The sequence below is a fragment of the Lemur catta genome, chromosome 14 (assembly GCF_020740605.2).
Source record: "Lemur catta isolate mLemCat1 chromosome 14, mLemCat1.pri, whole genome shotgun sequence".
Taxonomy (NCBI): domain Eukaryota; kingdom Metazoa; phylum Chordata; class Mammalia; order Primates; family Lemuridae; genus Lemur; species Lemur catta.
The window spans coordinates 64,521,527-64,533,785 of NC_059141.1; the positions used below are offsets into that span (position 1 = coordinate 64,521,527).

The following is a 12,259-nucleotide window of genomic DNA, read 5'->3' on the forward strand; positions in this document are numbered from 1 at the left end:
GCTGAATTTGTTTATCAGTTCTAAGAGTTTTTTGGTAGAATCATTAAGTTTTTCTCTATATAAAATTATGTAATCTTCAAAGAGAGACAGTTTAACTTCCTCTTTTCCAATTTTGATGCCCTTTATTTCCTTCTTTTGACTAATCACACTGGCTAGAACTTCCAGTGCTATGCTGAATAAGAGCGGTGAAAGTTGGCATCTTTGTCTTGTTCCAGTTGTTAGAAGAAAGGCTTTCAGCTTTTGCCCATTTATTATGCTGTTAGCTGTGTGTTTGTCATATATGGTTTTTATTGTGTTGAGATATGTTCCTTCTATGCCTAATTTATTGAGAGTATTTTTTTTTGTCATGAAGGAATATTGAATTTACAAAATGCTTTTTCTGTGTCTGTTGAGGTGATTATGCAGTTTTTTTCCTTCATTCTGTTGATGTGATGTATCACATTTATTGATTTGTGTATATTGAACCACCCTTGCATTTTTGGTATAAATCCCAATTGATCATGGTGTATTTTGTTTTTGATATGGTGTTGTATTTGGTTTGCTAGTATTTTGTTGAGGATTTTTGCATCTATATTCATCAGGGATATTGGCCTATAGTTTTCTTTATTTGTTTTGTCTTTGTCTGGTTTTGGTATCAGGGTAATGCCAACCTCATAGAATGGGTTTGGAAAAAATCCATCCCCTTTAGTTTTTTACAGAAGTTTGAGTAGAATTGATATTAGTTCTTTAAAACTTTGGTAGAATTTAGCAGTGAAGTCATTAGGTCCTGGGCTTTTCTTTGTTAGGAGACTTTTTATTACTGACTCAATCTTGTTATTCATTATAGGTCTGTCCAGGTTTTCTCTTTCTCTTTCTTCATGGTTCAAACTTGATTGTATGTATCCAAGAAATTATTCATTTCTTCTAGGTTTTCTAATTTGTTGGCCTATAGTTGTTTGCAATAGTTTCTAATTATCCTTTGTTTTTCTGTGGTATCATTTGTAATGTGTCCTTTTACATTTCTGATTTTATTTATTTGGTTTTGCTTTTTTCTTGGTTAGTCAAGATGGTGGTTTATTGGTTTTGTTTATCTTTTTTAAAAGGCAAATTTTCCTTTCATTGATGTTCTTTATTAAATTTTTAAGTCTCTTTCACTTGTTGTGCTCTGATATTTATTATTTCATTCCTTCTACTTATTTTATGTTTGGTTTGTTTTTACTTCTCTAATTCCTCAAAGTGTATCATTTGGTTGTTTATTTGCTGTTTTTCTATTTTTTTGATGTAGGTGTTTACTGCTATAAATTTCTGTCTTAGTAATGTTTTTACTGTGTCTCATAGGTTTTGATATGTTTCCATTCTCATTTTTTTCCAGAAATATATAAATTTTCTTCTTTAATTCTGCATTCATTCAGTAGTTGGTCATGAGCATGTTATTTAATTTTCATGTATCTGTAAAGTTTTAAAGTTCTTCTTTTATTGATTTCTGTTTTTTTTTAGAAAAAACTAGAAATATCTATTTGTGGTCTGAAAATATACTTGATATGATTTTGATTTTTTTAAATTTCTTGAGACTTGTTTTGTAGACTAACATATAGTTTATTCTAGAAAATGTTCCACATGCTGATGAGAAGAATGTGTTCTGCAGCTGTTGGATAAAATGTTCTGTAATGTTAGATTAGGTCCATTTGGTCTACAGTACAGATTAAATCAGATATTTGTTGATTTTTCATCTGTATGATCTGTCCAATGCTGATTATAGGTGTTGAAGTTCCCAACTATTATTGTGTTGAGGCCTATGTCTTTCTTTGTCTCTAATAATATTTGCTTTATATATTTGGGTGCTCTGATGTTGGATGCATGTATATTTACAACTGTTATATTCTCTTGCTGAATTAATCCCTTTATCACCATATAACAACCTTGTTTGTCTCTTTTTATGTTTTTTTTACTTAAAGTCTATTTTGTTTGATAAAATTACCATTACTCCTGAATGCTTTTGGTTTCCATTTGTATGGAATATTTTTTTAGCCTTTCACTTTCAGTCTATGTGTGTCTTTACAGGTGAAGTGGATTTGTTATGGGCAGCATATAGTTGGGTCTTGTTCTTTTACCCATTCAGCCAGTCTATATCTTTTAACTGGAATTTTTAAACTGTTTACATTCAATGTTGTTGTTGATAGGAAAGGATTAACTCCTGTCATTTTGTTAATTGTTTTGAATATTTTTTGTTCCTTTCATCCTCTTTTATTGTTTCCCTTACAATTTGATGGTTTTCTATAGCGGTAACATTTGATTCCTTTCTCTTTGTCTTATATATGTCTGCTATGTTTTATACTTTCATTTGTTTTCATGATGGTCAATATTATCCTTTCACTTCCAAATGTAGGACTCCCTTAAGCACTTCTTGTAGAGCCGATCTAGTGGTGATTGAATTCCCTCAGTTTTCATTTGTCTGGGAAAGACTTTATTTGTCCTTCATTCTGAAGGATAGCTTTGCTGAATACAGTATTCCTGATTCACAGGTAGTTTCTTTCAGGACTTTGAATATATCATCTCATTCTCTCCTGGCCTGTAAAGTTTCTGCTGAGGAATCTGCTGTTAATCTGATGGGGATTCCTTTGTATATGAGTTGACCTTTTTCTCTTACTTTTTATAGAATTCTCTCTTTTGACAGATTGCGTATAATGTGCCTTGGAGAGGACCTGTTTGAGTTGAATATACTTGGGATTTTTTGAGCTTCCTGGATCTTGATGTCTATATCTCCTACAAGACTTGGGAATTTTCAGCTATTATTTCATTAAATAGATTTTCTATGCCTTTTACCTTCTTTTCTCCTTTTGGAACTTGCAAAATTTAAATATTTGTTCATTTTATGGTATCTCATATTGCATGTAAGTGTTCTTTGTTCTTTTTAATTATTTTTTTCTTTTCTGTGCCTGACTGTGTCATTTCAAAAGACTTGTCTTCAAGTTCTGTTTTTTCATTCTTGCGATACTTCACTTAGTGGAATGGGTTCCAGCTCTATCCAGGATAATATAAGAGGTGCTAGATCACCATTGTTTTTCGGGCTGAGTAAAACTCCATGGTATATGTATACCACATTTTATTAATCCACTCATGTATTGATGGGTACTTGGATTGTTTCCACATCTTTGCAATTGTGAATTGTGCTGCTATAAACATTCTAGTGCAGATGTCTTTTTTATAGAATGTCTTCTGTACTTTTGGGTAGATGCCCAGTAATGGGATTGCTGGATCAAATGGTAGTTCTACTTTTAGCTCTTTGAGGTATCTCCATATTGCTTTCCACAGAGGTTGTACTAGTTTATAGTCCCACCAGCAGTGTATGAGTGTTCCTATCTCTCCGCAACCACACCAACATTTATTGTTTTGGGACTTGTTTTTTTTTTTTTTTTTTTTTTTTAAGACAGAGTGTCACTTTGTTGCCCGGGCTAGAGCGAGTGCCGTGGCGTCAGCCTAGCTCACAGCAACCTCAAACTCCTGGGCTCAAGCGATCCTACTGCCTCAGCCTCCCGAGTAGCTGGGACTACAGGCATGCGCCACCATGCCCGGCTAATTTTTTCTATATATATATTTTTTAGCTGTCCATATAATTTCTTTCTATTTTTAGTAGAGACAGGGTCTTGCTCTTGCTCAGGCTGGTCTCGAACTCCTGACCTCGAGCGATCCACCCGCCTCAGCCTCCCAGAGTGCTAGGATTACAGGTGTGAGCCACCGCGCCTGGCTGGGACTTTTTGATAAAGGCCATTCTCACTGGAGATAAGTGATATCTCATTGTGGTTTTGATTTGCGTTTCCCTGATGATTAGAGATGTTGAGCATTTTTTTCATATGTTTGTTAGCCATTAGTCTGTCTTCTTTTGAAAAGTTTCTGTTCATGTCCTTTGCCTACTTTTTGATAGGGTTGTTTGATTTTTTTCTTGTTGATTTATTTTCCTGAGTTCTATATATATTCTAGTTATCAGCCCTTTATCAGATGTGTAACATGCAAATACTTTCTCCCATTCTGTAGGTTGTCAGTTTGCTCTCGTGATAGTTTCTTTGGTTGTGCAGAAGCTTTTTAATTTGATCAGGTCCCATTTATTTATTTTTGTTGCTGTGATTGCCTTTGGGGTCTTCTTCATAAATTCTTTGCCTAGGCTAATGTCTCTAAGAGTTTTTCCAACATTTTCTTCTAGAATTTTTATAGGTTCACACCTTATATTTAAGTATGTTCTCCACCATGAGTTGATTTTTGTGAGAAGAGAGAGGTGTGGATCCTGTTTCAGTCTTCTGCATGTGGCTATCCAATTTTCCCAGCACCATTTTTATTGAATAAGGATTCTTTTCCCCAGTTTATGTTTTTGCCTGCTATGTCAAAGATTAGATGGCAGTATGAGGATGGTTTTATATCTGGGTTCTCAGTTCTGTTCCATTGGTTTATGTCTCTGTTCTTGTGCCAATACCATGCTATTTTAGTTACTATAGCCTTGTAGGGTAGCTGAAGTCTGGTAAATTGATGTCTCCCAATTTGTTCTTTTTGTTTAAGATTGCTCTTGCTATACGGGGTCTTCTCTGTTTCCATACAAAGCATAGAATTATTTTTTCTAGATCTGTTAAAAATGGTGTTGGTATTTTAATAGGGATTACACTGAATCTGTAGTTCACTTTGGGTAGTATAGACATTTTATCAATGTTTATTCTGCTGACCCATGAGCTTGGTATGGTTTTCCACCTGTTTATGCCCTCTGTTATTTCCTTCCTCGGTGTTTCATAGTTCTCCCTGTAGAGGTCTTTTACTCCTTAGTTAAATATAGTCCTAGGTACTTTATTTTCTTTGTTGCTATTGTGAAGGGTATTGAGTCTTTGATTTGGTTCTCACTTTGACTGTTGTTGGAATATAGGAATGATACTGATTTCTGTAAATTGATTTTATAACCTGAGACTTTGCTGAATTTGTTTATTAATTCCAGTAGTCTCATAGCAGAATCTTTGCTTGAGGTTTTCTAGATTGAAGATCATACTTTGACCTCTTCTGCCCGCATTTGGATACCCTTGATTTGCTTCTCTTGTCTGATTGCTCTGGCTAGAACTTCCAGCACTATGTTGAATAGAAGTGGTGATAGAGGGCAACCTTGTCTGGTTCCAGTTCTAAGTGGGAATGCTCTCAATTTTTCCCCATTCAGTATGATGTTGGCTGTAGGTTTGTTATATATGGCTTGTATCACTTTTAGGTAAGTCCCGTCTATGCCTATTTTGTTAAGCATTCTTATCATAAAAGGGTGTTGAATTTTGTCAGATGCTTTTTCTCCGTCTATTGAGAGGATCATATTGTCTTTGTTTTTGCTTCTATTTATGTGGTGAATTACATTTATAGAATCGTGTATGTTGAACCATCCCTGCATCTCTGGGATGAAGCCCACTTGGTCGTGATGGATTATTGTTTTGATATGCACCTGAATTTGGTTTGTTAGGATTTTATTGAGAATGTTTGCATCTGTATTCATAAGGGGTATTAGTCTGTAGTTTTCTTTTTTTATTGTGTCCTTTCCTGGTTTTGGTATCAGGGGGATGTTGGCTTCATAAAATGTGTTGGGAAGGATTCCTTCCCTCTTGATGTTGTGGAATAATTTCTGCAGGATAGGCACCAGTTCTTCTTTGTAGATCTGATAAAATTCAGGTGTGAAACCCTCTCATCTGGGAATTTTCTTTTTAGGAAGGTTTTTCATTGCTGGTTCAATTTTGGTACTTGATATTGGTCTGTTTGGGAATTCTGTTTCTTCCTGATTGAGCCTAGGGAGGCTGTGTGTTTCTAAGAATTTATTCATTTCCTTCACATTTTCCAGTTTATGTGCATAGAGTTTTTTTTATAGTATTCATAGATGATATTTTGTATTTCTGTGGCATCAGTTGTAATTTCTCCTTTTTCATTCCTGCTGGAGCTTATTAGAGTTCTTTCTTTCCTGCTTTTTGTTTAATTTAGCCAGAGGCATGTGAATTTTGTTTATTTTTTCAAAGAACCAACTTTTTGTTTTATTAATCTTCCATATAGTTTTTTTTATTACCAATTTCATTTAGCTCTGCTCTGGTTTTTGTTATTTCTTTTCTTCTACTGGGTTCGGGGTCAGTTTGCTCATCCTTTTCCAGTTCTTTGAGATGATTCATTAGATTGTTTATTTGTGATCTTTCTATCTTTTGGATATAGGCATTTATGGATATAAGTTTTCCTCTCAGGACTGCCTTAGCTGTGTCCCACAGATTTTGATAACTTGTGTCTCCTTTGTAATTTAGTTCAAAGAATCTTTTGATTTTCATCTTAGTATCCTCATTAATCCAATAATCATTCAGCAGAAGGTTGTTTGGTTTCCATGATTTTGTGTAGAGATGAGAGTTTCTGTTGGAGTTGATTTCTAATTTTATTCCTTTGTGGTCTGAGAAGTTGCATGGTATAATTTTTATTTTTTTAAATTTTTTGAGACATCCTTTGTGGCCTAGGATATGGTCAGTCTTAGAGAATGTCCCAGGAGCTGATGAGAAAAATGCATATTCAGTAGTTTTGGGGTAGAATGTTCTGTAAATGCCAGTCAGGCCCATTTGTTCTAGAGTCCTGGTTAATTCCATTGTTTCTTTGTTAGCTTTCTGTTTGGAGGATCTGTCCTGTTCTCTCAGAGGGGTGTTGAAGTCTCTGGCTATTATGGTGTTGCTGTTTATCATTTTTTTTAGATCAAGTAGGATTTGCTTTATGAATCTGGGTGTACCTGAGTTAGGTGAATAAATATTTAGAATTGTTATGTCTTCTTGATGAACTGTACCCTTCACCATTTTATAGTGACCCTCTTTGTCTTTCATTTCTTTTGTTGATTTGAAGACTAAGTTATCTGAAATCAGAACCACCACACCAGGTTTCTTTTGGCTTCTGTTTGCTTGAAATTTTGTTTTTCATCCCCTCACCTTGAGTCTGAATGCATTCTTGTGGGTTAGATGTGTTTCCTGAAGACAGCAGATACTTGGTCTGTGTATATTTATCCATTCGGCCAGCCTATGTCTCTTCAGTGGGCAGGTCAAGCCCTTCACATTTATTGAGAGAATTGATAAATGTGGCAGATTTCTGTTCATCCTGTTGAGTTGAACTTTGTTGCTTTGTTTTCTCTCTTGAGCCAGTCTGGTATCTGGCCTTTGACCTTTAGCTTTTGGATGCTTTTACATTCATGAGTGTTTATTGTGCTGATATGTGTGTAACACTGTTTTTGAGTACTTCCTGGAGGGCAGGTCTTGTCTTGATGAATTCCCTCAGTCTTTGCTTATCTGAGAAGGCCTTTATTTCTCCTTTGTATACAAACTTAGTTTTGCAGGATACAAGATTCTAGGCTGGCCATTATTCTGTTTGAGAAGAGTAAGAATGGGGTCCCAGTCTCTTCTTGCTTGTAAGGTTTCAGTTGAGAAGTTTGCCATTATTCAGATGGGTTTTCCTTGTAGGTTACCTGCTTCTTTCTCCTTATAGCTCATGGGAGGGCCTCATTCTCAGTTATTTTTGTCAGTCTGATGACTGTGTGTCGTGGTGTCTTCCTGTTTGTGATGAATATCCCAGGAGTCCTTTGAGCTTCTTGTACCTGGATATCTAGATTTTTAGCAAGGTCTGGGAAATTTTCCTCTATTATATCCTCAAATAGCTTATCAAACTCTTGTGTATTTTCTTCTTCACCCTCAGGGATGCCTATGATTCTAACATTAGACCTCTTCACATAATCCCACATTTCTTATAGGCTTTGCTCTTTTCTCTTATTTCTGTGCTCTATCTCTGAGTGACTTATTTAATTGAAAGGTGTTATCTTCGATCCCTGAGATTCTTTGTTCTGTTTGATCTACCCTGTTATTGAGGCTTTACACTGTGTTTTGTAATTCCTTGAATAAAGTCTTCATTTCAGGAGTTCGGTTTGATTTTTCTTTAATATTTCAATTTCTTTAGTGAATTTTTATTCCAAGTGTTGGATTTTTTTTGTGGTTTCTTTGTGTTGGTTATCCATTTTTTCCTGCATATCATTGAGTTTTCTTACAATCCATGTTCAAAATTCTTCTGTTATTTTAGAGTTCTGAATTTGGTTGATGTCTATTGCTAGAGAGCTGGTGTTCCCCTTTGGGGGTGTGCTTTCCATTTGATTCTTCATACTTACAGAATTCTTTCACTGATTCCTTCCCATCTGGATCAGCCGTTGCGCCTTACCTTCAGATTTTCGTTTGGATAATGACATAGCCTGTTTAGTCTCTGAGCCAGTAGGTGGTGTTTGTAGGTGAGATTTGACCACACCCTATACAATGAGTCAGCAGAGGCAGTAAAAGGGTGTGCAGAATGACCTCCCTGTCAGTAGGTGGCGCTTGCTGGGAGGGGCAGGCTGCAGTGTTGTTTTTGGGTCCTGTAACCAGCTCTCGTTCCTCTGGAGAGACACTCTAGCTCCTCAGGTGGTGGGTGGGGCCCTGGGACTTCCAGGTGTGTCCTTATTCTGCACCTCAGGGGGGGCAGGTGGGGGAGTGAGGCTGGGTGGGGCTGGGGTGGGCGAGCCTGCCCTCAAGCTCCACAAATGCTGGTAGCAGGGGTCAAAGGTCTGTTCTCTGATTCTGGGCAAAGCTGCCAGGGAGGGGCTGAAATGGCCCCACTCAGCTGAAAAGTCTGCGTGTGGGGGTGGGGCTGTCTGAGACCTGCACTCTGGAGCAGGCCTGGCTCCTTCCACCCTCCCCTATTCTGCAGTTTCTCCCGGGCCTCTGCCAGCAGGCAGGACCTCAAGCCTGTGGATCTCCCCTGGCTGTCATGCAGGCCAGAAGGTTCCTTGCCCAGGATCACATCCTGGGCTGGGCACACGGCCTTCCCGTGAGAGGAGAGTTGCCCGTCAGGCATGCTGGTCTGCCCCTGAAGGCTCACACACCCAGGAGGGTCGTTCACATATATCCCTCCTATGCCCGGGGCAATGCGATCGAGACCTGGGTGTACGGGATCTGGACTGCAGGCCTGTTCCCAGGGCCCCGGGGATCAATCCCTGACCCTTCCAGGGAGAGGAGTGCTGGTCCCAAGTCACCCACGGGGTGCCCAGGCTGGATCGATGTCTCTCTGCCTCGGGATTTGCCCCTCTCTCCTGGAGTCACCAGGCAAGTGGCACCTGGGAGGGCTGGCGGTTAGGGAGCTCACAGTCTGAGTACCCCTCAGTCTTCTGTAGGGCCCCAAAAGGAAAGGTCCCGTTCCCTGCAGATGCCTCCGGGTGGTGGCTGAATTGTCTTTCTCGGCAGCCGGCAGCCATGAGTAGGGGAGGGGAAGGGAGAATGAAGCAATATGACACCTGCCAGTCGGCTCTGCTCTGTGGCGTGGGAGGTGTCCTGAGGGAGCTGGGAGCCTGCCTGTCCACAAGAGGCTCACGGCTTGCTGGCGGTGGCCGTCTCTGGGCTGGTGTCAGCAGGTCTCTCCCCTCAGGAGCCCTCCAGCAGTCCGAGATGCAAGGGAGGGAATATTTAACTGCTCCACCTACCCTTGTAGCTGCTCTCCAAGCCTTTCGGGGCCTTTCTCCTTCCAGTTCTCCTCCGCAACTACAGAGTCTCCTGTAGTTTCAGCACCTTCCTTCTGACCCTTGTCCTATCTATGTTTGTCTGCCTGTTTATTTTTTTTCACTGTCTTCTAAAATCTGTCTTTCTTGCAGAGACACTCTGGCTGGTGGTTTTTCTTGTCCACCATCTTCAAACTCCCCCTTCACCTAAAAGTCTTAATTATTATAAAATGACAAGTTATAAAAATAAAGAAATGCTTACTTTTTTCAGTTTTTTATATGCTTTTGGGTTACAGTTGACAAATGTGTCATGTTTCAACATGGTCTTGTGACACATGGCTGGTACCAATCTTATACCACATGTAACTCTCCTAGCAAGTTCAGCGACACCTAGCTGGTCTATATCCTGTTCAGCTGGTCACACTCCTGCTGCTGTGTCAGTGTCAGATTGCCATAAGAGTTTCTAAACACTCCTGGTTTCTAGACTCATCTCTCTTGGACCAACAGTAGGCCTTTGTGAACCTGTACCAACTCAGCAACCATGCCCAGTTGTGATGGTCTCCGTGTGCAGCTGCAGAATCGGGTGTTGGGGTGACAGCAGCTCGGGGTCTCCGTTTGAGTTGACAGGGCTCTTTGTGTGAGAAACAGCAATGCTACTCTTGGGGCAGAGAAAGTCCTTCGTACTTTCCCAGAATTATGAAATTATGAATTACAGAATTATGCTGTAAGTTCTCCCTTTGGATAACAGGTAAGTGACTACGATGGCAAATGTGTTATTGTTTTTAGAGTGTTTCTTATTATAAATGATTGCTTACTGCTTTCACCTGAAAACCTATTAAAACAAGTCTTCTTATCCATGTAACTAAAAATGTTACATTTACTTGTGGCTGAAAATGAGTCCTTTCCAGTTAAAGCTTGACACCTCTTTTACTAGAAAGAGAGATGGAATACTCATTTGGCAATGTGTAGGTTTGTGTTTTTCCCTCCAAATGGATAATGCAAAATTACTGTCATCTTATTGCAGTTCGACATTGTGGATATAGTGACCCAAATGAGAGAACAGCGTCGTGGCATGATTCAAACGAAGGTAAGCTTTCAGGACATGAATTCTAACGAGAATAGTGAATACAAAGCTTAGCGTTATATAGCACTGTACAATTTATAAAGCATTTTCACCTACATGAGCTCACTGAATTCTTGCTGTTTGAGTTAGACATAGTTTTACTCTGAAATTCCTGACAAAGCACAAGTTTGGAGCAATGAGGTCGGCTCCACAGGTCGCTCCGACAGCAAGGGGGGAGCCAAGACCGAAACTGATGTCTCCTGGTGTCCACGCACAAGCTTTGCCCATAAGGCCGTGTTATTTAAGTAACATCTAAAGTGAGTTTTAATAAATTTTTGGATAGCAATTTGAAATATTTATTTGCCACTGATAAGATTATTGGCATGTAATAAAAAGATACTTATGTCATAGGTTAGTTATTAATCATTGGAAGAGGGGGTCAAGAGAATATGGATAATGAAAACATTACACCTAAATCTTTGCACTGTCTTGCTCTTAGGCCAATGTCGTGAAGCATTTTATTTGAACTAGTGTGCCTTGAGAGACTTGAGGCTAGATCTTTACATATAGGTATGGTTTGAAATGTCAAGATAATGTAAGGGACTTTTTAATTTGATTTAGCCAGGGAAGATATAAAGAAGTTGAGATTGACAGTTTTCCAAGTTTAGTTAAGCCTTTAGGGACTTAGTTCTAGACCAAAAACTGTATTATGATCATTTATCTTCCTTGTATTTAAAAAATATATTTGCATAAAGGGGTTCTCATACAAACTAAGTGTTCGTAGTTAAATGTTCGCTCTCTTTAGGAACCTCCCAGCATGGTTGAAAATTACAAATGTGTTCTCTGTGGATATTGGTATTCAATTACTTAACATTCTGTTGTTTTTCATATATGTGTCTATAGGAGCAGTATCACTTTTGTTATGAAATTGTGCTTAAAGTTCTTCAGAAACTTCTGACTTTGGACTAAGAAAGACTTCTGCTGCCTCTCACTTGAAATTACCGCGTGGCTTTGAGCCTCCCCATAAAGAACGCATTGGAGCTGTGCTGAGGGGTTTGTCATGCATGTAGTCTGCTTTCCTGGTGTAAAAGCTCCCTGAAGGCAGCATGATTTGGTTTGGGGTGAGCAGTGTTTACTCATTCCTCTTACTAGACAACCTCAAAATACCCTCCCATGTTTTCCAGTGTAACAAAAGTTACACTTTTGCTTTATAGCAACTGCAGTTTGGCTGTTCGGTTGAAGGGATTACAGAGTCCAATAACGGACTAAAACTATATTCATTAAGATTTTATTTGGAAAGGCAAAGAAGAGTCCAGTTAGAAGGTATTAACTTTCAACACAAATTGGCCTCCATTTTCCTCTCCCTCACGCTCCCGCAGGGCCCCAGAGACCTCCGGGGGTGGGGGGGCTGCCTTCCTAGAGCAGCAAGACAAGGACGTGCTGGTCTGGGAGGCGTTTCATGGGTCGGCAGGGCTCCTCCTCTCCGTCACATGAGCACACTGGCCAACAGTCCAAAACTAAAATAGATGTTTATATAGAAAGTCCAAGAGGAAATTTTTGCCTAGCCTGAGTTCTTTCCTATCCCACCCTAACACTTAACATATTACTCAGTCTGCTTTGTTAAAAGCAAATATTACATTTTACTTGCCTCTTACTCTTTGCCTTTTAGCTAACCAATAAACTTTGATATA

The 12,259-nt window shown here is 38.9% G+C and overlaps 1 protein-coding gene across 2 annotated transcripts in view; it reads left to right on the forward strand.

The window, feature by feature from the left end:
- The window catches only part of PTPN20 (protein tyrosine phosphatase non-receptor type 20), a 102,429-nt gene extending 90,847 nt beyond the window's left edge, over positions 1-11,582 (forward strand). For both annotated transcript variants that reach the window (XM_045567828.1, XM_045567827.1), the window contains 2 exons: positions 10,530-10,592; positions 11,472-11,582. In XM_045567828.1, the coding sequence (XP_045423784.1) occupies positions 10,530-10,592; positions 11,472-11,537 (129 nt within the window). In that variant the 3' untranslated portion in view covers positions 11,538-11,582. The remainder of the gene's footprint in view (positions 1-10,529; positions 10,593-11,471) is intronic.
- The last annotated feature ends 677 nt before the right edge of the window (positions 11,583-12,259 follow it).